This window comes from Oryctolagus cuniculus, chromosome 5 (genome assembly GCF_964237555.1).
Source record: "Oryctolagus cuniculus chromosome 5, mOryCun1.1, whole genome shotgun sequence".
NCBI classification, from domain to species: Eukaryota; Metazoa; Chordata; class Mammalia; order Lagomorpha; family Leporidae; genus Oryctolagus; species Oryctolagus cuniculus.
In genome coordinates this window covers 13,978,844-14,006,489 of record NC_091436.1, presented here as the reverse complement: position 1 = coordinate 14,006,489, position 27,646 = coordinate 13,978,844, and the positions used below count along the sequence as shown (strand labels likewise).

The window sequence follows — 27,646 nt, the reverse complement described above, 5'->3', positions numbered from 1 at the left end:
CAGCAAAGTGAAGGGATGAATAGAAGTGGAGAAAGTCAGATATATTATGATGGAGAAAGACCGATACTGTATGACCTTCTTGGCCTCTGTGAAATCTTGCCTATGATTCAGAAAAGAATAGAATGATGTTTTATAAGGTTTTGATCAAAGATTATACAATCAGAATTAACACTTTTAAAGAAGTGTAGAAACTGGAAATAGTATAATGAAAAGTAAAGATCAAAACTATTGTACTACTTAAAAATTTTGTATAATAGCCTAGGTGTAAGATTTTAGTAACATAGACCTAGAGGAAGACAGTGGAAAAGATGAAAATTATTCATTTCTGGATGTCTTTGAAGGCAGAGTCAGTAGAATAACCTGATACATGGGATGTGAGGTGTGATGGAGGAAAGAAACAAGTGAACTCAGGGGGCTTCCATAGCCTTGGCAGCTCATGACAAGAGCCTAGGGTGATTACTGATGCCATAAACAAGAGTGTCAATTTGTTAAGTCAACAACAGGAGTCACTGTGCACTTACTCCTCATGTAGGATCTCTGTCCTTAGTGTGCTCTACATTGAGATTTAATGCTATAACTAGTACTCAAACAGTATTTTTCACTTTATGTTTCTGTGTGGGAGCAAACTGTTGAAATCTTTACTTAATGTATGCTAAACTGATCTTCTGTATATAAAGAGAATTGAAAATGAATCTTGATATGAATGGAAGGGGAGAGGGAGTGGGAAAGGGGAGGGTTGCAGGTGGGAGGGACGTTATGGGGGGGGAGCCATTGTAATCCATAAGCTGTACTTTGGAAATTTATATTCATTAAATAAAAGTTAAAAAAAAAAAGAAACAAGAGTTGAAAATTTGGCCCTAACAAGTTGGAAATTTGAGAGTTTTCAGGGGAGTGAGGTCAGGTCTAAGCAGAGAATTACAGGTTGAGCTTCTGATATCCAGTAGGCACCCAATGAAAATATCTACATATTGGGTGGATATACAAGTCTAGATTTCAAGATGGAAGTTTGATTGGATGAACAAATGGGGGTGCCTTTAATATGTAGAAAGAATTAAAAGACACCTGATACATAGACTTCATTTTAAAGCCAAGGCTCTGTGTATACCCATCAAGGTTATGACATATATAAACAAGGAGACCGAAGAGTTCCCAGGACTATACCCAAGACCACTAAGGCTTCACAGCTGAAAAGAAATTGGTAATGAAGACCAAAGAAAGAACTGAAGCAAGATATGGTAAACGGTTTGCTAGCAAAAGAAAACACTGAATTCCTGAAGTTTTCTTCCCAGTGAAAGGATAGAACTGGAAACATTGCCTTGAATTTTAATAAAAGTCTCAGAGGAGCATTGTACACAAGCGTATGTTGCATTTCTCATGCTTCCCCCTGTTTCCATTTGGGCTGTGAAGGGTGATGTAAGTGCTCTAAACAAACAATATAAAAGGATGAACATGTTTCAGAGGTTTTATATAGAGAGGAGTGGATAAAAAAAAGCAAATAGGGCTAGAGACAGAACCTAGAGAAAAATTGATGCTCATTTGAGAAGTCTTCAAAATGTTCACAGAAATGCATATTAAGAAAAAAAATGCATAGATTTTAAAAAATTTTGAACCAAAATAAATACACTTTAATTCAACTTTTTCATCAGCTTTTGAGGCTTCCTCATAAACAGTAGAAAAGAAAACTAAAGTTTGCTTGAAGAGCTCTTACTCTACTCAAGACCAAGTTATGGCATCAGTATGAAAAGTCCTTAAGCCCATTCCTACAGTCAGCAAATTTTCCCAAATTCCTTTTCTATTCTCTACTTGCTCTAGGATCAGCCCTAATACCATATGTCTGAATTCGCTGATAGCTTTCAATTTTATTTCATTTAATTTCATTTCCATGCTGTTCTGATAGGCTTTCCTTCCCCTCTATAGCATCCATTGCCTTCCCTGGGTACATGGGTTCAAGTTTACCACCAAAGCTCTGACTAGCCTAGGGGAGAGTCCAAACAAAGAAAATCAGAAAGTAGCTGGTCTATTATAATCAATGATCTTAAACTTGAGTTTGTGTCTCCATAACAGTTGTAGAAAATACTGAAGGTCACATATTGAATATTTTCTGCAGTTAGTTAAAAGTTCACAAAGCAAGAATGCATACATAAGCTAAATTCCCATGGTATCAGGCTTATTAGACCCTTCAGATACTTTGGGACAATGATTAATATAATTACCCATGAAAAGCACACTATCAAGGCCAGCATCATGACATAGCAGCAGATGCAGTCAACACCTGCAATGCCAGCATCCCATATGAGTGCCAATTCATGTCCTGGAAACTCCATTTACTCTAGAATCCTGCTCTGTGCCTGGGAAAGCAGCAGAAAATGGCCCAAATGTTTGGGCTCCTGTCACCTTTGGGAGACCTGGGTGAAACTCCTGGCTTCCTCCTGGCCCACTGCTGGCTGTTGCTGCCATCTGGGGCGTGATCAGGGGGGTGGAAGCTCGTTCTCTCTCTCTCTCTCTCTCTCTCTCTCTCTCTTTCCCCTCCCTCCCTCTATATTTGTCTCTATCTCTGTAACTATGCCTTTCAAATAAATAAATAAACACTATTTTTAAAAACAACACTGTCATAGTTAATCTTGGTGTAGTAAACATTGCATGGGGCAAAATTAAATGAGTAAGAAACACTTAAGGTTATTGTGAAGTGAAAGAACAGAACTGTCTGAATTCTACTCACAAAAATGAAAGACAGGAGTGCTTTTAAATTCTGGGGTCAGAGGCAGAACATGCCATATCTCTGTTTGCTAATTGTCTTTACCCAAAGGAAAAGTAAACTTTGTCTTATCAGTTACACCAGAGATATTTTATAGTGAGCTAGGTGCCCGCTAAAACTAAGCTCCTTTCCTCCCTCAGAGACTGAGTCTGAGTGTGATGAGGCTATATACTCTAAGGATTACTTTTCAAAGGGATGCCCCCCAACCCTGCCGGGTCCTTGAGAAAGACATTCCTGGTTTGTCAGGCTCTCCAAGGTCTTTTTTTTTTTATTTTTTATTTTTTAAGAAGCAGAGTGGACAGTGAGAGAGAGAGACAGAGAGAAAGGTCTTCCTTTGCCGTTGGTTCACCCTCCAATGGCCGCCGCAGCCGGTGCACTGCGCTGATCTGAAGTCAGGAGCCAGGTGCTTTTCCTGGTCTCCCATGGGGTGCAGGGCCCAAGCACTTGGGCCATCCTCCACTGCACTCCCGGGCCACAGCAGAGAGCTGGCCTGGAAGAGGGGCAACCGGGACAGAATCCGGTGCCCCGACCAGGACTAGAACCCAGTGTGCCGGCGGCCGGCGCCGCAGGCGGAGGATCAGCCTAGTGAGCTGTGGCGCCAGCACTCTCCAGAGTCTTTTTAAAAGGTTCACGTCAAAAGGACTGAGAAATAATTTCCTATTACAAATTTTTTAAAACAAATGTTCTATGAAGAGGGACCTAGGGTCTAAAAGCTTACCTAAAGTTTATTCAAGCTGAGGGATGTGTTAAAGCCAAACTCCATTCATTGGTAGTTGGTTCTCTGAGAAACACCTTAATTTCTAGAACATGTTGATTTTCTTATACTATCAATATACTCCAGTCATCTTCAAATTCATGTCAACTTATTTCCAGAAATTTATACAATGACATTGAGGGTACTTGTCAAATTACTTGAATCTCCCACTAAGCAGAACTTAAAGGTGCCTTCAAACACACGTTCCCAGTTCTGGAAATCTAGGCTTGATTTTGCCCTCTACCCAGAATCCTCTTCTCTTAGTCGGTAGAAATCATGACCTTACTTCAATGCGTGTTCCTCATGAACTGCATGCTACTTCTGGCAGACGAATGTGGTTCCCTCCTCTTCTCACTCTCAGAGCCCTCTGAATCACCTTAGGTGACTTGTTTGTTGCTTTAATTAATTTAGTTAGCATCATACCTGCTTCAGTGTTCTACTTGCAATCAGCTTTCTGAAGGCCAGATCACTTGCTCAGTCATTTCTGTGTTACCAAGAGAATGCATTGGAAACATTCCCAAATGAGGGAAGAAATATGCCTTCCCTGATTTGTATTAAATGGAATTGTAGCTCAGACAAGACAAAGATACTGTTAACCTGATCTCCATAATATGAAGGAAGCCCAATCATTCACGAGAAGTAGCAATCAATTTATGAAGAACATGCCTTCAATTGAAGCAATACAAATTTCTCACTCAAATCCTGGGCAGGTCAGTTCATTACCCTGTGCAGCTCCTCACTGGACAGCGACTCTGCAAATTCTAATTGTGGTGCCACAGGCCTCAGCCCAGGCTCCATGGTCATGGTGCAAGAGAATGCAATACAGGAGACTAGACAGGAGTTTGTTTTGTATTGTTTTTCCCTCGGACAAACCACTATGTTACTTTCGTTCACCTTTCCTTGACCAGAGCTTAGATCTACTCAGCCTAAATGCAGAAGTGTCTCAAAAACTAGGTCTAGCAAGGTAAGAAAGTTTTTGCCAGTGTCCATCTTCTTATTTGTAATCTAAATGCACTCAGTTCAAATTCTGTAAATGAAGATTGACACACATTTTCTAGAAAGGGCCAGGTAGCAAATATTTTAAGTCATAAGGACCAAAGTCTAAGGTCTATATAATTACAGTAACTCTGCCATTGTAATGCAAGAGCAATCATGGACAATGCAAAAGTGAGGGGTGTGGCTATGTTTCAATAAATGATTCTTTTCTTAAAAAAAGATTTATTCATCTATTTTTAAAAGCACAGTTACAGGGATAGAAGGAGAAACAGAGAGAGAGAGAGAGAGAGAGAGAGAGGAGAGAGCTCTCTTCCATTTGCTAGTTCACTCCCTAAATGGCCACAATAGCCAAGGATGGGCCAGGCCAAAGCCAGGATCCTAGAGCTTCTTCCAGGTCTCCCATGTAAAGGAACACTTGGCCCAAGCACTTGAGCCACCTTCTGCTGTTTTCCTAGGTGCATTAGCCAGGAGCCAGATGGGACATGAAACAGCCTAGTCTCAATTGGACACCTATATGAGATGCCAGCACGGCAGACAGAGGCTTTATCTGCTACAACACTGCGCTCTCCCACCAATAAGCAGAGGGTTAAATTTACCCCATAATCCCTCTTTGCTGAACGCTCCTAAGTTGCCCTGAATTTATTTAATTTCTCTATCCTGTTAATTGTTGCCAGCAAGCATATTAATTCATTCATAAACTTAACTCTTTCAAGTCACACCATGCTGACTGAGCATGGCTAGCACAACAACCACAACTTTTTTTTTTTAAAGATTTATTTATTTATTTGAAAATCAGAGTTATACAGAGAGAGGAGAGGCAGAGAGAGAGAGAGAGAGAGAGAGAGAGAGAGAGAGAGGACTTCCATATGATGGTTCACTCCCCAATTGGCCGCAACGGCCGGAGCTGCACCGATCTGAAGCCAGGAGCTAGGAGCTTCTTCCGAGTCTCCCACAAGGGTGCAGGGCCCAAGGACCTGGGCCATCTTCTACTGCTTTCCCAGGCCACAGCAGAGAGGTGGATTGGAAAAGGAGCAGCCAGGTCTCGAACTGGCACCCACATGGGATGCTGGCGCTTCAGGCCAGGGCGTTAACTTGCTGCACCACAGCGCTGGCCCCAAAACAACCACAACTTTCTAACTTCTGTTTGCTATCATTTTTCCTCAGGACACAGGGTCTGTCTCCCACAGTGCTTAGCAAATGGCCTACTACAAACATAGCTCTCTCTCATTTTGGAATCTATACTCAGCTTCCCAGACACAGAATGCATACCACAAAGTAAGTTTTATTGTGTCAGCACTCACTTCAAAATACTGTTCATTTTGTATTGAGAATGTGTTATGTAATATTACAGTGCCAAAGGCCAAAATTTTGGTGCTTACCAAATAAATATTTGTGGTTTCTTAAACTCTAAAAGTGGTAAAGGCAGCTACCCTGTGACTCAGGACCCTGGACTGTTCTCATAATTTTTGTTTTCTGTTTCTGTTTTGCTTCTGCTTTTATTCACATTCTTTTGGAATTTATATTTTACTTTTTATTGTAAGAAAGTTTCAAATGGAGGAAAATTTATAAGAAGAATAGAAAGACATTGTATATATTCATTTCCTGAAAACCTCAGCGAAGTTTCTCCAACTGCTCCAGCAATTTCCTTTTTAACCAAAAGTTTCAGTGCACAACCCCACACTGAATCAGTGTCCTTGCGTGTAGTAAACTTGGCACTTTTGGAAAGAGCAGTCATTTGACGGACTGTTCTTCAGTTTTGTTCTGCTCAGTATTTCTTCATTACTGAATGCAGGTGGCATAGGACTTCTGCCTGTTCCCCCGCATTCTCCCATGTTGGGCCCACCAGGTTGTGCACCTGCTGTGTTTCTCTCCAACACCTGCCCCACTGGAGCCTACACTGAGAATGCACTGCCTTCCTGCTCCTGCATGGTTTCACAGAAAACAAATCAGTCTTTCTGTAAATAATTAATATAAAAGATGAGGGCATGAATTAATAAACTGCTGAAAGTAAAATATTTAATAGGAATAAGATAAAATATTTTATCATAAATATTGCATATGGACAAAGGTAAAAAGTAAATACTTATCATCATTTCTCCACACACAGATTACCATCATTAATATTTTGTGCAGATGACTTACTATTTTCTATATTGAACAAAATAATTTTATTAAATTAATTATTATTAATAATAACATTGGAAGTTTGGTGGTTATAAAGGTCATACTATAGATGCTTTTGACAAACTAATTTTTCAATTAATAATGTGTATCTTTGTATGCACATCATATTTATCTATTTTTCAATACAATAATGAAATAACTGAGGCAGGCTAAGAAAAGAAGTTTATTGAACTCATAATTCTGGAGATGCCAGGGCATGGAATGGTGTCAGCTTGGCTCTGATGGGGACCTCCTAACAGGTGACAAGAGCATGTGGTAGAGGGAGACATCACGTTGCCAAACGGAAAGCAAGAGATAAGCAAAAGGGCCAAGCTTGCTCCCTTTATAACAACGTTCTCTCAAGAACTAATTCAAGATCCCATGAGAACTACCCTCTTCCAAAGACAGGACCCCAGTGACTCAAGCTATACCACCACACTGGACATCAAGCCTCCTACAAGCCACAGGCCTTATCCAAACCAAAGCTGGGATGTATTTTAACAAGTTGAATTGAATATACATACAAGGTAACCACTTGACTTATTTTCCAGATGATTGCCACTTTTATTACTTTTTATTTATCCTATAAAAATAGCTTTCAGGGGCCAGTGTTGTGACACAACAGCTTAAGCCACCACCTGCAACGCTGGCATCCCACATAGGCTCCTGTTCAAGCCCCACTTGCTCCAATTCTGGTTCATTATTTTTTTTTAATGTTGATTTATTTGTTTGGGAGGCATAGTCAGAGAGAGAGAGAGAGAGAGAGAGAGAGAGAGAGAGAGAGAGATTTTCCATTCACTGGGGCCAATCCAAAGCCAGGAGACAAGAGCTTCCTCCTGTTCACCCACTGCTTTCTTAGGCGCATTAGTGGGAAAGTGGATTGGAAGAGGAGCAGCGGGCTCAAACCAGGACCACATGGGATGCCAGCACCTTAGGAAGCAACATTACCAGCTACACTACTGCACCATCCCCTGTTCCACTTTTAATCTGGCTCTTTGCTAATGCACATGGAAAAACAAAAGTTGGTTCAACTATAGGGCTCCTGCCACCAATGAGGGAGTCCCAGACAGAGTCCCAGGCTCCTGGCTTTAGCCATTTGAGAGGGAACCAGTGAATGGAATATTCTCTCTCTCTCTCTCTCTCTCTCTCTATATATATATATATATATATGTAACTTTGTTTCTCAAACAGTTAAATAAATATTTAAAAGGAATCTTGCAATCAATGTATTATTGCTCAATTTGTGTAGTGTGTGTGCATTGGGGATGTGGTAACAGTTTGTTGAATGAAATAATTCTTCATTGTGAATCTTGTACTTTACAAGCTGTTTAGCATCTGCTATGCTAATAACGCATTTCCAAAAGTTTATGCCTTGGAAACTGAATCTCCAAATTTGAATATTAATGGTATTTGGAGGTGGTTATTCTGGAAGGCAATTAGGATTAGATGAGGTCATGTGAGTTAAGTTCCCCATCAAGAGGAAGAGAAATCTGGAAGGAAAGAAGGAAGGGAGGAAGGAAGTCAGGGAGGAAGGGAGGTGGGGAGGGTGGGTGGAAGGACGGGAAGGAGGGGTGGGGGGAGACAGAGGAGATTAAAAACTGAGAGAAAAAGAATGAATAAAGAGATGCTTTTTTGTGGTTCTGTTCTCTAAAGTCCTAAGAAGCACACAATGCTTTCTGATGTTTTTTGTTCAGTTTAATTAATAAGCACTTTTATACCTGTAACTCAGTGTAATATTTAATGTTATATTTTCCCTGTGGATATTACTTTGATTTGATTTGATTTCACTGAAATTAGTGGCACCGTAAAAATGAAATACAGCAGCGTTAACTACCTAGCATGACCTCTACTTAGGCATTCCCTTACATATAGAGTTCTTACGGAAAAAGATGAACATGCGTGAATTTAGTGTGATGAATTTAGTATGAATATATCTGAGATAAAGTAAATACATGAGTTTAAAAATACTTTGATAGGAAATACAAGTAGTAAAGTTAAAACCTTTGGAATCCTTGAATATAATTTCCTTGAATATTAGATTACAAACCTTATGGACTAAACTTTTCAAGGAAAATACATAAAAACAAAAAGCATTCTTTTGGAATAAACATATGTTTGTTTGATTTGTTTTTACTAACAGCCTATGAAGGAAAGGAGCAATGTTTCTCAATTAAGCAGAGGGAATAATAAAAAAAGAAAAGTAGATTATCTCTTAGCTCCAACTTGGCATATTTTGATATTACTATCTGCAACCAGGTGTGTACTTGGGCTGAGCTGGCCTGGATGTGTCCATGTTAAAGCAGTGTTTCCCAAAATGAGGAAATATTCCATGAATTTCCCTTAGAAATAAAAAAAGGTTCATAGCCAAATAAGTTTTAAAAATACTATAAACTATTTTTCCCTTACAGATTTATCACAAACCTTTACTTAGTAAAGACTTTGTAAAATCACATAATAGCAAAATCTTTTCAACTCTGCTTATACTAGTATTTCCCAATTAAAAATATAATTTGTTTTCATGCATAATGGTACCAGAGTAAATAATCATATCACATTAACTATTGCTGTGGACCATATTCTGAGCTCCCAGAGGTAGGGTTTCAATCTTGCCTGAATCTTGCAAAGGGTAAGTTACAAAACAATCATGCAGCTTCATCATAACAATCATTTTGGGGAAAAAATTTTAAATACTTCTCTTCCACATTTATTATCTTCAACTTCTTAAACATTTAATGCTATCACCAATAGTAATAATATAACAGTTAGGAAATGCAGCTGCTCATTTTAAAAGAAAAGAAAGGTTTCTTTTAGGCTCTATAAATTCTAAATTGAAAAATGAGTACTTTAATTAAAGTTTCCACAGGAAATATGCTTGCAGGCAATTTTAATTGTCAATTTAATTACTATGGCATAGGGAGAATTTTGCTCTATTTGATATTAAGGTTGACTCTCTGAGTTAATAGCTACAGTGCCAAGAAAGAGTTTCCCCAAAGTGAAGGAAAAGTAATAACAATTGTTCATTCTTTCTAGTGAGCCCTGAAAGTTAATAAGAGAAAGCAACAAATTAAAATTATTTTGATCAATATAGCAATTGTGATAACTAATCTTACTTATTCAAATTCCTCTTTTACATTGATCTTATTCATAGACCAATGATATGTGTCTGCATTTGTTGCAGATTTAGATTTTCCCACCTAAAAAACTACGCAAAACAAGCCTGCTGAGGTTTGGTTCTCTCCACATTTCATATTCACTTATTAAAATTTTCATTTTCCTTAAAGAGAACTTTTTCTACAAATCTGTCCATTTCTTTTAAGCACATCATAAATTAAACAATTTCCTTAATACTGGATTTTAATGATTCATCACAGCGTTTTTTAAAAATGCTTGCTTCCCATCAAGGGCAGCAGAGTCAATAATTAAGCAATGAGTGAACTTTCATGAAATATTCACCAATAAGAAATGTCTTATTCTTCCTTTCCTACTTTCTCTTTCTCCCCCGAAACTCCACTGTCTAACTATTACCACATCAGACCACGTTGTTTGTGATATCAAGAAACCTAGAACCTGGAAAGGGTGGCTAACTGATTTTCACATTCCCCTGGAAGGCTAGCTTTGAGAACTAAATTGGCACAAGGAGCAATCCACCTGCATGGCCCATGAGGTAATGAAATATCTACTAAATCAAAACTGCAGAATTTTAGCAGCCTTTCTGATTTGAGTGTTGCTGAATTGTTCCAAACACTGTTAATGTGGTAGCCCTCCACCTTCTGATACAGAACATGCTGTCCCCTCTGCTCCCACCTTCAACATGCAGTTACCAGGAGTGCTGTGGCTGTGTCCTCTCCTACCCAAGGTAACCACCTGTTGAGGTGGATTCGTTTGTGAGAAGAGGAGCGTGGTGGGGGCAAGAGGCACAGAGTCACCACACAGACCTGGGGAGTCACCATACAGACCCCAGGAGTCGGGTCAAAGCAGGCCTGAGGCAAGCAGTCTGCAGACTCATTTATTTCAGTTGCTACAGCAGCTTATATAGCCAAGGCAGCCAATCTGGTCAAGGGGCAGTCTGTGCCCTAACCAACCACACCCTGTTACCAGGCAGTTTCTGAAGCTATCCAATCACAGCCTGTAGCCAGGCAGTTTTTGCTGCCAGTGGCCATCTTGGCCTGGCCTTCTCATTCCACCACATTTCCCCCTTTTCATTTATTTTTGAGCAATGGGAGGCATGATTCTTGGCCATACCATTGTTGACCCCGTTTCCATGTGGTCTCTGTATGCAGCTGTGACTGTCTTAGGTTGTCCCCCAGGGGATCTTACCCATCATTGACTAACTAGCACTCAAAACGGGAGACCACAGGAGTGCTTGCTCAGATGGGGGTAGGAATGAGGAGTATTGGTAATCAGGAATGGTATGACCGCACACAGGCTGTGGACCATTTGAGTGGCTGACCAGAGCCAGTGGGGTATAAAACAGTAATGGATGTGGCTCTGGGCAGTTTCTCAGGGTGGGATGATAGGGCAGGTGTGTCCGCTAACAAGGCGGGCTCTCAGTCTTGTTCAGCTGGTTCTGGTTGGCTGTCATTTGCAAGCTTGATGTTTCTGGCTGGTACCCAAATGGGCTGTCCCGCATTCTCTGTAAAGACACAAGCATATCCTCTACCCTTGGTTAGCAGAAGACTTTTTGCAGGTGTTGGAATCCAGGGCCTGAATTCTGTATCCGCTCCTATATTAAGGGCAAACATGCAGGTGGGATGGGGTCTAGCAGCTGCCCTGAGAGCCTGGGGTGCCTGAGGACTACCACAAATGTGGGAATCCTCACTGGGTGCGGATGGGATGACCTCACATGGGTTATTGCCTCGAAGTCGTCTAAGTTCATCCCACGAGTATTGCGGGGTGGCTAACCAGGCATTGCTGTGTTATCTGCTGCCATGTCATTTTCACTGTCAGAGCTCTCTCTCCCTAAGTCATCAACTGTTGTCTGTGAAACAGAGGCCTGGAGTGACAGGCTCTTATCACTCACAGATTCATTGTGTTTGGTAATCTGTGTGTGCTTCTGAGAGGGGGATATCTTTCCCATGTTTGAGCACTTAAGAGCGGCACGCCACGCCAACTCTAGCCAAAGGAAAGACACCCACAGCACTGCCACCATAACTAAACAGATTCCTAGCACCTCAGTGGCTGATGGCATTCTGCAGGGGTTCCCTACGTTAGACGAACAGACAGTGGTGTATCAGACCGTCTGTCCTGTGCTTAGTGAGGGGCTTCCTTGATTCGTTAGGTCAAGGCCATATGCCCACACAGTGTCTCTGGAGCATTACCTCTCTCGAGTGAAGGTGACTTGGTTCCAAATTCTGGGATGATCAGTCCCTTATGTAAATTCACCGGGCAAACCGAAAGTAAAAGGGGGAGCCGAGAAGCGGCATACGCTTCTGGGCAGTGTGTGCCTAACCTGGGGTCACTTAGACTGAGGACAAGAACAAGGAAAGGGGCATAGGAGGGGGTTCTGTGCACAACCTCACAGAACCAAACAGCACACAAAACACCGAGGGGCCTACTTGCTGAAATTCTGGCGGGACCTTGCCAAGTCTGACATGCTGTCTCTCTCTCAGTCATGTTGGCATCAGATGTTGAGGTTGATTTCTTCTGAGAGAAGAGCGTGGTGGGGACAAGAGGCGCAGAGTCACCACACAGACCCGGGGAGTCACCACACAGACCCCAGGAGTCTGGTCAAAGCAGGCCTGAGGCAAGCAGCCTGCAGACTCATTTATTTCAGTTGCTACAGCAGCTTATATAGCCAAGGCAGCCAATCCGGTCAAGGGGTGGTCTATGCCCTGACCAACCACACCCTGTTGCCAGACAGTTTCTGAAGCCATCCAATCACAGCCTGTTGCCAGGCAGTTTTTGTTGCCAGCAGCCATTTGGCATGGCCTTCTCATTCCACCACAATCACTTTATATTGGCTCTCCCTGCTTGCACTTTGAACCAATGCTGGTTTGAATTAGCACAGCTAAGTTACCTGCATACAGTAGAGTCACAAAACAGTCATGTTTTCTGATCTCCATTATTTATTAGAGTCTAAATTGAAAATTGAAAATAATAACTGGCTGGACTGTCAAACACTGCAATGAGAACATGGCACATAGAATACAGAGATATCCTCCATGATTTGTTATTTGTATACTTGTCCCCAAGCAGAGACTCTAGAGACTTGGCCTAATAAATGTTAAATGCATTTAACATTCAAATTTTCTCCTTTGACAGCTGTTTTCATGGTTTCTTCCATTGCAAGACTTTGAATGACACGTATATAATTGATTTGTAGATTTCAAGTGATTTCATTAGTATAATTCTATCTTTTCTTCAAACTAGATTCACATATTCAGCTGATAATTATATCTTCATATGTGTAGCAGGCATTTCAAGTATAAAATGTACAAAACTAAATTCCTGACCTGTATCACAAAGTCTATGGCTCCTACAAAAATACTCACCTTACTAAAGGTCAAAATCTTGCCTTTTGCTCAGGCTGGAACTCTTAAAGCCCTCTTGGATGCTACATTTATTCCATTAGGTAATCCTTTCCGATGTGCTTCAGAGCACAGCTGCGCGCTGGTTCCTTTGCTACCACCATGGTACGAGCCATCATGGTTTCAGGATGGAATTATGACAGCACTGTCCCCTCCTGGCCCCCTGTTCTGATTCTGTCCTTGCCCTGCACCAGAATGCTCTCTCTCAAAATAAATAAATTAATAAAGAATAAAGCCACTCACTGTCTTTCCTGTCTCCTCTCCTGCTGCACTGGTCTCCTGGCTGTCATTCATGGCCTGTGTCTACACCTGGGTCTTCGCACTTGTCGCTTCTTACTGGGATTGTCTTCTCCAGATAGAGCCAGCATTGACTTCTCCTTCTCATTCAGGCCTTTGCTCCAGTGCCATGTTTTCAGTGCAGTCTTCCATAACTATCTCAAGAAGCACAGCTACCTTTCCACAATTCACTCTCCTTTTCCCCTTCTAGTTTTTTCTTATAACATCACCTTCTAACACCCAATATATTTATCTTACTGATGGCACTCCCCTTATAAAAATAAACTCCAGTATGGTAGAAATTTTTCTATGTTTTTTCCTTGGGGTACCATTTATATCTATTTATTGTATAAAGAATGCATGAACCATTAATCTTAAATGAAATCTAGATATCCTAAGGCTCTTTCTTCCCTGTGTGAATTGTCAAGTTAAAGTTCTTAACAGAAAAAGATAGTTTATGGGATTACCAGGTGATTTCTGCATCATGACGTCTTGCCCTATAGGATTCCCTGCCTCCCCAGTATATCCAACCACTGTTTTCTCTTGGTCTTTATTACACATTCCACCACCCACACACATACACAGAGACACACATACAATACCTGCATGGACACATATGTGAGGAAACTTAAAAAAAGTTTGTGGAAAATGGAATTAAAAAAATAAGTTTGCTGGGGAGTGAACCAGCAGATGGAAGATTTGTTTCCCTCTCAATCTGTAATTCTGCCTTTCAAATAAATAAAGTTTTCTTTGGAGCAAAAGGTTTCGAGATCAATGTGTATGAGGAGTCCTTAAACTTTTCATAGAAAATGTGCATTATGAAAAGATTCTGTATGGATTTCAAAATTTTGTGCAATACAAGCTTAATTTTCAATGCCGTTTTCCACAATATTCTTGAAGTGTCCTCATACATATGGTGTTTATATATGCTCCTGATGCGTGTTCTAATGAATCTTCACACATGACAGAATATGTTGAAATTTTCAGTTAATGCAAGGTTGCAGGGATGATGATCACTTGATGCACTTGGTGATATAAGGACCACAAAATCCATGGGTCTGTCCCCACTAAGGCTACTACAGGTGGGACCTGAAATTCAATAAATCCACAGCACGCTAATTTTTAAGCTGGCAATTCTGTATGACTTGTGATTGCTGTTATAAATATCCTAAAACCCTTGGCAGAAAAGTTCCCCCATCCCTGGAGCTATGAAGTGTAATAAAGCAATCTTAATTCTTGTTTCTCTGTCCTGACCTGTTTTGTCCATATTTTCTAATTGCACCCAGCAGGAGAGTCCACCTGATATTTAATTCTGGCCCTGATCCTGAATTAGTAGTGAAAGTGACAAGGTATCTTTCAGTCACCTTTGTTTAAATCTCTGAAGATAATTCACAGTCTCCAGGTTCTGGATCCCTTGACCTTTGTAAGAAGTCTTATACATCTTTACGTATGAAATGCTATTTTACAATTTTCAGGTGAGTGGCAACATAAGAAGTGTACTATTTGGGGCCGGCGTGGTGGCGCTGTAGGCTAATCCTCCGCCTGCTGCGTCAGCATCCATATGGGCACCGGTTCTAGTCCTGGCTGCTCTTCTTCCGATCCAGCTCTCTGCTGTGGCCTGGGAAAGCAGTGGAAGATGGCCCAAGTCCTTGGGCCGCTGCACCCGTGTGGGAGACAGGAAGAAGCTCCTGGCTCCTGGTATTGGATCAGTGCAGCTCCGACCATTGTGGCCATTTGGGGAATGAACCAAAGGACAGAAGACCTTTTCTCTGTTTCTACATCTCACTATCTGCAACTCTACCTCTCAAATAAATAAATAAAATCTTAAAAAAAGAATTGTACTATTTCATTGTATTATTTCAGGTACAATGACTGCTTCCTATAACGAAAGCATCAGGGGGAAACTCTTTCATATCCCAGTAAGGCTTCATTGCTTGAGGGGCTGGTGGTGGGGAGAGGGGGAGAGCCAGGAGCAGCAAGAAGACTATTTTATTAAATCCATTGACCTATAAGCTAAATAATCCTTTCAGAAAGTGATTTTTTCTTAATGAAAAATGTTATTAAATGTACATAGACTAAGTGTCACTGTATCACTAAAATTTAGGAAATAGATAATTTCTGATAAGTTTCTTCCAACTTTATTAAGCTCAGTATCAAGCGTGCACATCTATGAATGTAAGAATAGAAAATAGCATGTCTTTCAAAACTGTCTCATAAGGATCTAATGGACTTGATGTTAAATTAGGTGAAGGAACATTCCACTTCTCTCCATGTGTAGTAGCAGAGACTAATCCTCAGAGACCTTAAAATAAACACATCAGCTAAAATATATTAGTATAAAGCATCATGTTTTTAAGAAAAGAAAATTGAGTGATGCACAACAATCCAGTAAACATGAAGATGATAAAAACTAAGAAAAAAAGTCCTTCTATATTCTTTTTGTCAACAGAGGAAGGACAAACTGAGGTAGCAAAACTATATGTATTTATTCTGCTAACAGCAGCAAACAACTGATACAAAGTCAAATCTACATTAGACAATTACATTATAGCAAAAATTATCTCTGTATTTCCAAGATACAGGGTACCAAACAGCTACTAAGCTAAAAGGTGGCCAAAATTCAGGAGGAATTGATTGCTTTTCATTAAATTTGATGCCAAGTATCCAGTATGCATTGGCACTGTGCTGTGAGTTCCTCTGTTTCTCTATACTTTCAGTTTCTCATAAATTATAAAAGTAAACAGTATTACTATACTCAGCATAATTTGAATGGTGATCACTAAACACATTCCTAACACCTTGTTTAAAATCATGTCCCCATTTTTGTTCCCATCATTTGAACAGGTAGAAATGTTTGCCCTCCCATTTTCTATGTGAATATTTTTTAAGTGTTTATTTATTTTCATCTACATGAAGGGCAGAGAGAAGAGATAGAGAGACAGAGAGAGGGAGAGAAATCTTCCATCTGCTGGTTTACTCTCTAAACGCTCACAGCTGCCAGGGAAGGGCCAGGCTGAAGCTAGGAGCCTAAAACCCCACACAGGTGCATTAGCAGGAAATTGGATAGAAAGTAGAGGAACTGGGACTTGAACTAGAACTCAGATACAGGATAAGAGTGTCCCAAGCAATGGTTTAACCTGCTATGCCACAGTGCCTGCCCAAACATGAATATAGTTTAATGTGTTAATATGCATCAGATTGTTTAACTAAATGATATAAACTTCAATATACATTGTTTATGTAAAGAACTATCTTAGGTCAATTTAATTCTTTATTCAGATTTCCAAAAAGAACAGTGGAGCATATGGTAGGAACTGGATTCACTGCTGCATGTCGCCCAATGCCCCCTTCTCTGTGCTCCTCTACTGCTCAGGTAGAAAAACTGCAATGCTTCCCAACTGTTCCTGCTGCTAGGAGTGGCTGTGCAACCTAGCCCAGGCCAATGAAATGAAGCAGAAAACGCACAGAGTGGGTTTTTAGAAGAGTTCTTTTCAAGAGACAGATTTAGGTTGAAAGTCACTTTAATTTTTGTCCTCTCTCTCTCTCTCTCTCTCTCTCTCTGCCTGTATACAAACAGGAGTACTGGATAAACAGCAGTGATCTTACCACCCTGGAAAAGCAGTGTGTGACTATAGGATCTCCTGAAGAGGAAAAGTAAAAAAGCTGGGATGCTTCATTGCTGTTTTCTAGCTCCAGACTATATACAGTTAAACTACTTTGCACACACAAATAAACATCTTAATAATTTCTGCTTACATTCAGCAGTTTGTTAAATTACTATGAAACTAATGTCAGGTAGATAGCTTACAAATTTGCAGATTTCCCACCTTCATTTCCCATTTCGTTTTATGTTCTTCTGGATAAATTATTTTCCAAGTGCATTTTGGAAAGCATGTATTTATTTATTTAATGATAGCTAATCTTACCAAATACAATCTTTCCCATTTTGAGTTTCCTTTCATGAGAAACTTCTCATTTATTTCCCAGGTCAAATGCTGAACTATATGCAGTTTCAGGCACAGATTGTGTAATTTTCCTCTCATGTTGACCAAGTCTAAATTTTCAAGTATCCATTAACATTTTTTATCTTTGATAATAAAGATATTTCATCACTTATATTATTTGCAGTTTTAATCAGTTTTGTATTAGATTGTTTTTAACATTGATATTTCTTATAGCATCAATATGTATATTAAAACACTTATAAAACTATTTTCACAATTATGTTACAATACAAATTTTAAAATTAGATGCGATTTTTCCCTTTAACTTTTCTTTCAATTCAACATGTTCAGAAACTACTGATTATTATAAATAAAAAACTACCCCATTTTATTAATGAATGCCTGCTTTAAACAGAGCTTCTGGACTGAACCTTTCATTTATAGTTTCCCTAGTAAAATTAAAAATAATAAATTTACTCATGAGATAAAAAGTAAACAAATTTGGAATTCACTTATTATTTTAAACACAAAAATATTTTAACATAAGAAAATGGAACGTGGCTAATATATCACATTAAAAGATACAAGTTATTCTGTTTGTTATAGGAGGTCTTTATTTCACCTTCATTTATAAATGAGAGCTTTGCAGGGTACAACATTCTGGGTTGAGAGTTTTATGTTTTAAAGACTTGGACTGTGTCTCTCCATTCTCTACTAGCCTGTAGGGTTACTGATGAGAAAAAAAAAAAAAAAAAAAAAAAAAACTGTGAGTCTAATTAGAGATCCTCTGAAAGTAATCTGGCATTTCTCTCATGCATATTTTAGAATCTTTTCTTTATGCTTTACTGTTGAAAGTTTGACTACAATGTGGTGAAGATCTCTTCTGGTCATCTCTGTTGGGAGTTCTATGTGCCTCATGGCACATGTTGGTCCCGGTCCCATACCACTTGCCATATTGTCAAATGCTATGGTTTCTTTTTTCTTTATTTCATTATTACTTCTTTTCTTTCTTCCAGCTCATCGTCAGTATCACCCTGGAGCCAAGACTGCAGGCCTGAGATTCAATGCCCCTTAGGAGTCAAGGATCTTAGGCAGAGTGGTGTAAGACCCTGAAAATATTCAGGGTTCTGGAGTTCCAGGCTTGAAACTGAACTCTGAATATTGGCCTCAACTTCAAACAGTCTCACCCTGGAGCACAGACTCTTGGCATGGGGTTTAATGCCCCCTAGAGATCAAAAACCCGAGGCATGATGATACAGACTACATTTGGGGCACCAGAAAAAGCCCTGAGATCTGTCAATGAGTCAATTGCCTTCTCTGATTTTCTGGAAGCCTAGGCATGGTGGCATCCTCTGGTGGTTAAAATCCCCAGATGTGGTGGTAAAATGCCCCTAAGATATTTGGAGTGCTAGGTAGTTGTTTCAGGTTTTGGAAGCCATCCCAAATCTAGAATCAACCCCAAAGCAGGCTGGAACAGGGAACCCCAACTTGGAGTACAAAAACTAGATCTTGGAACTCTAGATCTCATCTAACATAGATTCAAGTGATATGCTTAAGCATAATTGGGCTCATGCTGAACAATTTTTACCTTTTGTCTTCCCAGGTTATGAAGATATTTCAGCTATAGGTAATCTGTATCTGCTCCCCTGGATATGCCCTTAGGATTCAAGGTTAATAATTGAGAAACTCATAAAGCAAATGGCACAATTAAGAAAAAGCTTATTTTCCTCTGTAATATAAGCTAGAAAACGGAAAGACCTGGTCAATAAATTTGACTCTGAGCTTTAACACTATTTCACAACTTGATCTCTGCAGGGAGTAATAGAAATGGACAGAAGCTTCTACTACACAGACTTTTATGGCATTTTTTTGGCACTTTCCTCATGAAAGGAGTAGCAGGCTATATTCTGCCTCTGCTCTTGAAAACAAGAAAACAGCATGTAGATTGACAGGTGGTTCTCAACCATTCTAAGCTCAACAAGTACTGAAGCTGGAACCTGAAATGGTACTAGATTCTCCTTTGCCTCCTTAAAAACTGACTCTATTTCACCTCTTGTCCCCCATGACCTCTACCCTTCAACACTTCCTATCCCCCTTTAGCAGAGAATAGATCAACTGCAGTTACTCACAATGGAAACCGCTACCAGCTGAAAGCAGGTATGCTCTATCCTCTGAGAGTAGTGGCATATAGAGATGCTGGGACAATTACAGTACATGCCCCCTTTACCATATCTGACTTAAGTCAATGTAAGCAAAATCTAGGGAGGTTTTCAGAGGACTCTACTAGATTCACCAAGAAAGTTAGCCCTAACTTTAATCTTCAACCTGACTTGGGCTGACTTACATGTTATTTTGTCTACTTGTTGCACCACTGAAGAGAAGCATTGTATTTGGGCTGCGACTCAAAACTATGCTGATTCTCTGGTGGTTCAGCAGCCTGGGGATTAAGCTGTAAGAGCTTTAGTGGTCTCAGTGGCTGTTCTTGATTGGAATTCTCAGAAGGGACTTTGAGGATTTACAGCAATGAGAGCATATGTTTTTATACCTACTGGCAGTGGTGAGGAAATATATTTTCAAGCTCTAAATTATGACAGAATGAGAGAAGTAACACAGAAGAAGAAAGAAAATCTAGTCTTTTTCCAGGGACAGTTGGTGGAAGCATTGAATAAATATATTAATATAAACTCTGACATTTCTCAAGGACAGGTCCTACTTGGTACTCACTTCATCAGTCAACACCAGATATCAGAAAAAAGCTTCAAAAAACTGGTCATGGATATCAGCAGCTCCCCATGAGTTGAGTGGTCGAAATAGGATTCCAAATGTATTAAATCACGAGGAGGAAAGGGTATGGGGGTAGTCAAGACAGCAGGCTCAGAGAATGATAATGGTGTAACCAAAGCTCAGAAAGAAACCTCAGAGTCAGCTCAGGGTGCAACATGATATTTCAAGAAAATGTTTCTTAAAATGGTTCTTGTACTGGAAAGCCAGTACATTGGTTATAAGTGTTCCTCCGTGAGGATCCCACTCCCCCAATTCATACCCCTAATGTAAGAAAAGTGGTCAGTGGGAGATGGACCATCCCTGCCTTTAAAGGGAAGAAGGGGCCCCCACTTCACAGATGGTCTTATCTGAAGACTTTAGGCCTGGAGACTCAGGTGGCTCCCAAGGAAATAAATATCCTTTGTCAAGAGCCCCAGGTGATGACCGACAATGCATGTTAGGTATTTATTTCCTAACTGGCATTGGAATTACCTACTGCATGCCAACTTCCATGCATGATCTGTATCTTCAAGAGCTTGTATTACTATGAGAGTTGATGGTAAAACTCACTCTCAAAGATTTATTTTACCTTCAGTTTGTTTGTCAAATAGAAGATATTTTTATCTCTCCTGAGCGTTTGGTGATGTCTGTATGTCCAACTCTTTTACTTGGAGATTTACTGTCATTTCAAGGTGCTTCTCTCAAGTTTATTGCTCCCAAGTTTAAGTTACTTTTTATGATATTTATTAGCACTGAGGCAGACCCCAGCCTGGATAAACTTCCTGATTAAATAAGAGATAAAGCAGACCCTCAAGTCTCAGACCAGAGAATACCTGGATGTGCTACCCGTGTTATGCTGTCAGTATCCTCTTAAAGGACAAGACTATATTTCCTCATTGATGTCAGTGCCTCATAAAACCAGAAGATAAATGGTGTTTCCAACCCTTAACTGATAAGTTTCTCGAACATGGAGACCTCGTTCCGTGTTAGTCTCCCTGTAATCCCTCCGTACTGTCTTTTTTTTTTCTTTTCTTGTCAAAACGTTCTATAAAATTCATAATAAAGCAGTATTTTTTAAAATTTTTAATTTACATAAGGTGAATAATTTCATGTATTTCATATATAAAGATTTAGAAGTATAGTGATACTTCCAATCCTCCCACCCATGCTTCCACCCTCCTTCCTCCTTCCTTTCTTATACTTTATTTTAATTTTTTAAAAAATATTTATTTTTATTTATTTGAAAGACAGAGCTTCAGAGAGAGGTAGAGACAAAGAGAAAGAGAGAGAGAGAGGTTTTCTGTCTGCTGGTTCACTCTCCAAATGGCTCCGATGGTGGGAGCTGAGCTGATCAAAAGCCAGGAGCCAGGAGCTTCTTCCAGGTCTCCCACATGAGTTCAGGGACCCAAGCATTTAGATCATCTTCCACTGCTTTCCCAGGAGCATTAGCAGGCAGCTGGATTGGAAATGGAACAGCCAGGACTTGAACTGGTGCCCATATGGGATTCCAATGCTGCAGACCACCACGCCACAGCACTGACCCCTCTTTTAATTTTTACAATGACATAGCTTTTGTTTTATTTTATAATCATACTGCCTGTTTTAAACACAAATGATGAATATAGAATTATTTAAATCTTAGGACTAATAATGAAGCCACCAATACATTTCATCTTATTGAGCCAAATGCTTGTATTATATTAACATAGATACATGAAGGCGCCGCATTGTACACAGTCCTAAACCTAAAGGATGATTTCATCTGCATCTAAGTAAGCCCAGAATCCCAGTATTTGTTTGTGTTTGAATGGACTGATCTGTCTTCAAGCATAACTCAGCAGAATGCTTGAATAGTTCACCCTCAGTCCTTCAGAGATGGGCCTCGTTTATTCTGGTATGGCTCTTGCAAAGGAATTCATAGAGCACCAATTAAAGGCTGGAGCCATTCTGCAACATATAGATAATATTCTCATTATTGTCTGTCCAAAGAGTACTTAGATGAGGATAGCATCCCATCCTTCAACTTCTTAGAAAGTGCCCTTTCAATTAAGAGAAAGAAAGTTTTATTGCATATAGGGCTACCACAAAGAAACAGTTATAGGGCCAGCATTGTAATGTAGCTGATAAAGCTGCCACCTGTGATGCTGACATCCCATATGGGTGCCAGTTCATGTACCAGCTGCTCCATTTCTGGTCCACTTCTCTTCTAATGGACTCAGAAAAGTAGAAAAGGTGACCTAACTGCTTGGTACCCTGGTACCCCTGCAGAAGACTTGGAAGAAGCTTCTTGCTCCTGGCTTCAGCCTGGCCCAGCCACAGCCATGGTGCCCATCTGGGGAAATGAATAGCAGGTGAAGGATCTCTCTCTCTCTCTCTCTCTCTCTCTCTCTCTCTCTCTCCTCTCTCTCTTTCTCTCTCTGTAGCTCTGACTTTCAAGTAAATAGGTAAATCTGATAGAAAAAATAAAAAGAGGGAGATAAAGAAAGAAAGAAGAGTGAGTGAGTTATGGACATTCCTAGGAATGGCAGTTTTTTGTAGGATACAGATTCCAGGACTTGGAATAGTCAAGTGTGTATATAAGGCTTTAAAGGGCCCTGACAGAGACCAATTCCTCTGGACAGGAATGCAGGATATTTTCCCAAGAATTAAAAAAACTATTAGCAGAAGTCCCAGTACCGGAAATCCCTAATTTGGACAAGCTGTTAACTCTATAGCAGGGAAACAGCTCATAACTCTAAAACAGGGAAACAGGTATACTGACTCAGAAACTGGGTCCACTTTCACAACCAGTGGCCTACTTTTCTAAGCAACTAGGTTCAATGGCTGCAGGATGGACTGAAGGCTTAATGGCAGGTTTTGATACAGTGATTTTGGCGGAGTAAGCCACCAAGTTGACTTTAGGTCAGACACTTGTAGTTCACACTCAGCATCAGGTGCAAGGAGTTCTAGAAATTAAAGGACATCATTGACTAACAGGAGGAACCTTCTAAAACACAAGGTTCCTTTGTTAGACAAGCCTGAGGTAACCATCAAGATGTGCCAAGTACTCAGTAACTACTTTCTTGCCATCTTAACGTGCTGAACAGTTATCTCACTCTTGTGTACAGACAATGCATCGATTGTATTCTGGTAGGCCTGAACTGCAAAAGCAACTTCTTGAAAATCCAGATCTTGAATGGATTACTAAGGGTAATAGTTTTTGGAGGAAGGAGTTAGAAAGACTTATGCCACAGTGGTACATACTCAGGTGACAAAAGTTAAGAGGTTGTCCTCTAACATTTTAGCTCAGAAGGCTGAAATTCCTGCTTTGACTAAGAAATTGCAATTAGGAGAAAGCCAAAGAGTTAACATTTACAGACTTACAGACTCCAAATATGCTTGCCTTGTCGTGCAGGCACATGCAGCAATTTAGAGAACAAGAGGCATAGACTTCACAGAACTCTTCCATTAAACAGGAGGAAGTGACATTAGCTCTCCTTAAAGCAGTTCTGGAACCTCTGGAAGTGGCTGCCATGCACAAAGGAAGAAAGTCATGTCAGCAAAGGAAATGCACTAGCAGATGAAACAGCAGAGAGAGCTGCTGCATGGACTCTAGAAATGGCTCTAATACCTCAGCCCTCTACCGTTAACAAAAAATCCTTATTATATCTAAATCTCTGTTTAAAGAAGTAACCTCCTGCTTTGGCCTCCCACAATCACTCCAAGAGGACAGAGGACCCTCTATTGTGTCTAAAATAACTCAACACATAGCCATGGATCTAAAGACCTCTTGTTATCTCTATAGCTCTTGGAGATCTCAGTCATCATGTAAAGTTGAAAATAGTCTTTAAAAAATCCTGGCTAAGCTTTGCCAAGAGACCTCAGAATCATAGGTTAAGCTATTGCCCAATGCCTTACTCAGGATGAGAACGGCATCCAAGCCTGCTTTAAAACTTAGTCCATTTGAAATGCTATGTGAAAGACCATTGCTCTCTTCCATCATACTCTTTGATTCAGATAAAATATATTCTCAATCTAGGTCACATACAAAAGATTCTGATGGAATACAATAATAAAATTCTCCCAGTATCAGATCCAAAAAGTCATGAAGATCTATATCCACAGGAGACCTAGTTTATTAAATACTTCAAAAGAAGGCTCTCCTCTGACCTGAATGGAAGAGACCCTACCAGGGGCCATACAGCACTCCTACTGCAGTTAAATTACAGGGTTTCCAAGCAGTGTACTTTTCTTAAGAATCTTGAGTCTTCACAGGTGCACACAGAGGATTATTCTGCTTACTCCTGAGAGCCAATTGAAGTTTCAGATATGACTTTGAAAAGTAAAAATATAAGTAAAACTTTGCTTTTGTCATGCCAAGGTTGTTGCACTTTATGGAACACATGTTTTATCTACTTCTCTTCCTGGTTCTTTCAGGAAGCTACCACTGCAAGGAGAACTTACTAGTGCATTCTCACATCATCATAGGAGGAAATACTGATATACCATAGGAAGCTACTTTTTTTTCAATAAGAGTGCAAAGAACATTTAATGAGAGAAAGTCTCTTCAACAAATGATGCCAGAACAACTGGATATCCACATGCAGCAGAAGGAAGCTAGACTCCCAAAATCATATTATAGAAACAGTCAACTCAAAATGGATCAATGACCTAAATAAAAGAACTAAAACAGCAACAAAGGGATAAATCTTTGAGGTTAGATTAGAAAATATAGGAATGAATTTTTACAACCTTGGACTGAACAATATATTCTTTTTTTCTTTAAATTAATCATGTTGTGTTGTTTTAATTAAGTACAAAGACTTTTCCAACATGTCACCTAGAGATCATTTCACCCACTGCTCTGCTTGGTAGCCAGTCTCTTGTCTCTCTCTTCAGCAATGGTGAGGCGGATCCCTTTTCCTCGAGGAAGAGATATCTATGGTTTGTTGCCTTTGCCAATAACAAAAATGTTGGAGAGCCGAGTGGCAAAGCTGTTGCCATTGGCATCCTTTACATGGACCACATCAAAAGAGCCAGGATGCCTCTCTCTGTTGGTGATCACACCAATTCTTCCCATGTTTGCACCTCCAGTCACCATGCACAGATTACCAGTGTCAAACTTAATGAAATCGGTAATCTTGCCAGTCTCCAAATCAATCTGAATGGTGTCATTCATCTTGATGAGGGGATCAGGGTAGCGAATGGTATGAGCATCACGGGTCACCAGATGTGGGATTCCTTTTGTGCCCACCAAGATCTTCCTCACTTCGCATAACTTGTACTTGGCCTCCTCAGGTGTAATACAATGAACAGCAAAGCGACCCTTGGTATCATAGATCAGATGGAAATTCTCTCCAGTCTTGTCAATGCTGATGACATCCATAAAACCAGCAGGGTAGGTTATTTCAGCTCGGACTTTGCCATCAATCTTAATGAACCGCTGCATGCAAATCTTCTTTACTTCGTCTCCTGTCAGGGCATACTTCAGCTTGTTCCTTAGGAAAATGGTGAGAGGAAAACATTCTCTAAGCTTGTGGGGACCAGTGGATGGACGAAGAGCAAACACACTGGTCAGTTTATCCAGCATCCAATGCTTTGGAGCTGCTACTCGCTTCAGATGCTGCCTAGTGAGCCGTGGCGCCGGCCGGAAGTTGCTTTTAAAAACCTACTTAATGGGCAGGCACCGCGGCTCACTTGGCTAATCCTCCACCTGCGGCGCCGGCACACGGGGTTCTAGTCCCAGTTTGGGGGCCAGATTCTGTCCCAGTTGCTCCTCTTCCAGTCCAGCTCTCTACTGTGGCCCGGGAAAGGCAGTGGAGGATGGTCCAAGTGCTTGGGCCCTGCACCTGCATGGGAGACCAGGAGGAAGCACCTGGCTCTTGGCTTTGGATCAGCACAGCGCCTGCCATAGCAGCCATTTGGGGGGTGAACCAACGGAAGGAAGACCTTTCTCTCTGTCTCTCTCTCACTGTCAAACTCTGCCTGTCAAAAACAAAAACAAAAACAAAAAAAAAACCCTACTTAATGCCTGGGGCAACCTAAACCACACTTCAGGTCAGCTTTTACAGCAAGCATTCAAGTCTGTGGATGTTCTAGATAAGGTAATGGTGAACAGCTAATTACCCTTTGAATAAATACTGATCATTGCAAAACTTTATACCCAGACTAAATGAGTGTTTGACCTGTGCAAGGAAAGTCTATTAGCTCCCATTGTTTGGTAAACAACACAATATAGTCTTCTTTTATTAAGAGATATTTCACCTACAATTTGTCTTTTTCCAGTTATGCTAACCCTGTTTGACAAATTTGTTTATTTCAGAGTTTAATAGCTTCTCAAAGTAATGATGAACAAGCGGGGGCCTCAACCATGGGCAGTAAGTTATAAATCTTCTGGCTCATGATATGTTCATTAGATGAGATAGGTACATAGTTCCACACCCAGGATAGGCAGGGCCCATGGCCCAGACCAGCAGCAGGTAGAATTAGAAGATGGATCATCAGGCCGGCGCCACAGCTCACTAGGCTAATCCTCCACCTGCGGCGCGAGCACCCCGGGTTCTAGTCCCAATTGTGGTACTGGATTCTGTCCCAGTTGCTCTTCTTCCAGTCCAGCTCTCTGCTGTGGCCCGGGAAGGCAGTGGAGGATGGCCCAAGTGCTTGGGCCCTGCACCTGCATGGGAGACCAGGAGGAAGCACCTGGCTCCTGGCTTCGGATCAGCACAGCTCGCAGGCCGTAGTGGCCATCTGGGGGGTGAACCAACAGAAGGAAGACCTTTCTCACTGTCTCTCTCTCTCTCTCTCTCTCTCTCACTGTCTAACTCTGCCGTCAAAAAAAAAAAAAAAGAGAGAGAGAGAGAGATGGATCATCATCCCTCAGCACCCCTTAAGACTAAAGGATGGAACTCTCTAAGGAAGGAATGATGTGGAGTGAATAGGCAGATAACTAGTTTAAGTCTGCGTGAACTGGAATTCACTAAAAGGCCCAAAAGTAATTCTATCTTCTTACATGTCAATCAAAACATCTTTTTCCCCAGATGCACCTGTTTCACATGGGACCTAAGCAGGGACACTATGAAAATATGGAAATTAAACTCCACATGGACCTTGTGGAAGCATCACAGAATTCCCAAATGGTTTCACATATTCATAAGCCGCCCCCAACCCTCTACCTCATAACAGGGGCCAACATCAGGGAGAGGCTCCATTTTGGCACAGAACACAGCTGGATGTCTTGCACAGGTGTCCTCTCCATCTGTTCTGATCATTAGAATCTAAATGCTTCAGAAATGACAATTTAAATGTTAGTTTGTGTTCACACCAAAGTATTTTCTCCAGTTATATATTCAAAGAAAATAGTAGCTCCAGTTGTGTAAATACAAACTTTGATGAATTGATCAGGGAAGGTAATATCCAACAGAAACCACTGGTGCAGGGGCTGGCATTGTGATCCACTCTGCCTGTCAAAGCAGGTAAAGCTGCCATATTC

At 40.6% G+C, this 27,646-nt stretch overlaps 1 protein-coding gene across 1 annotated transcript; it reads right to left on the bottom strand.

Annotated features, from left to right (window-relative positions):
• Window positions 1-24,702: 24,702 nt before the first annotated feature.
• On the bottom strand, window positions 24,703-25,769 carry LOC100353537 (small ribosomal subunit protein eS4-like). The gene has a single exon (XM_070074493.1). It carries the CDS (start codon window positions 25,745-25,747, stop codon window positions 25,097-25,099), a length of 651 nt encoding a protein of 216 aa, XP_069930594.1. The 5' UTR covers window positions 25,748-25,769; the 3' UTR covers window positions 24,703-25,096.
• Window positions 25,770-27,646: the final 1,877 nt, after the last annotated feature.

Bases quoted from the DNA above. Each gene is read 5' to 3' on its own strand.
- LOC100353537 (XM_070074493.1), bottom strand. From the start codon at position 25,747: ATGCTGGATAAACTGACCAGTGTGTTTGCTCTTCGTCCATCCACTGGT.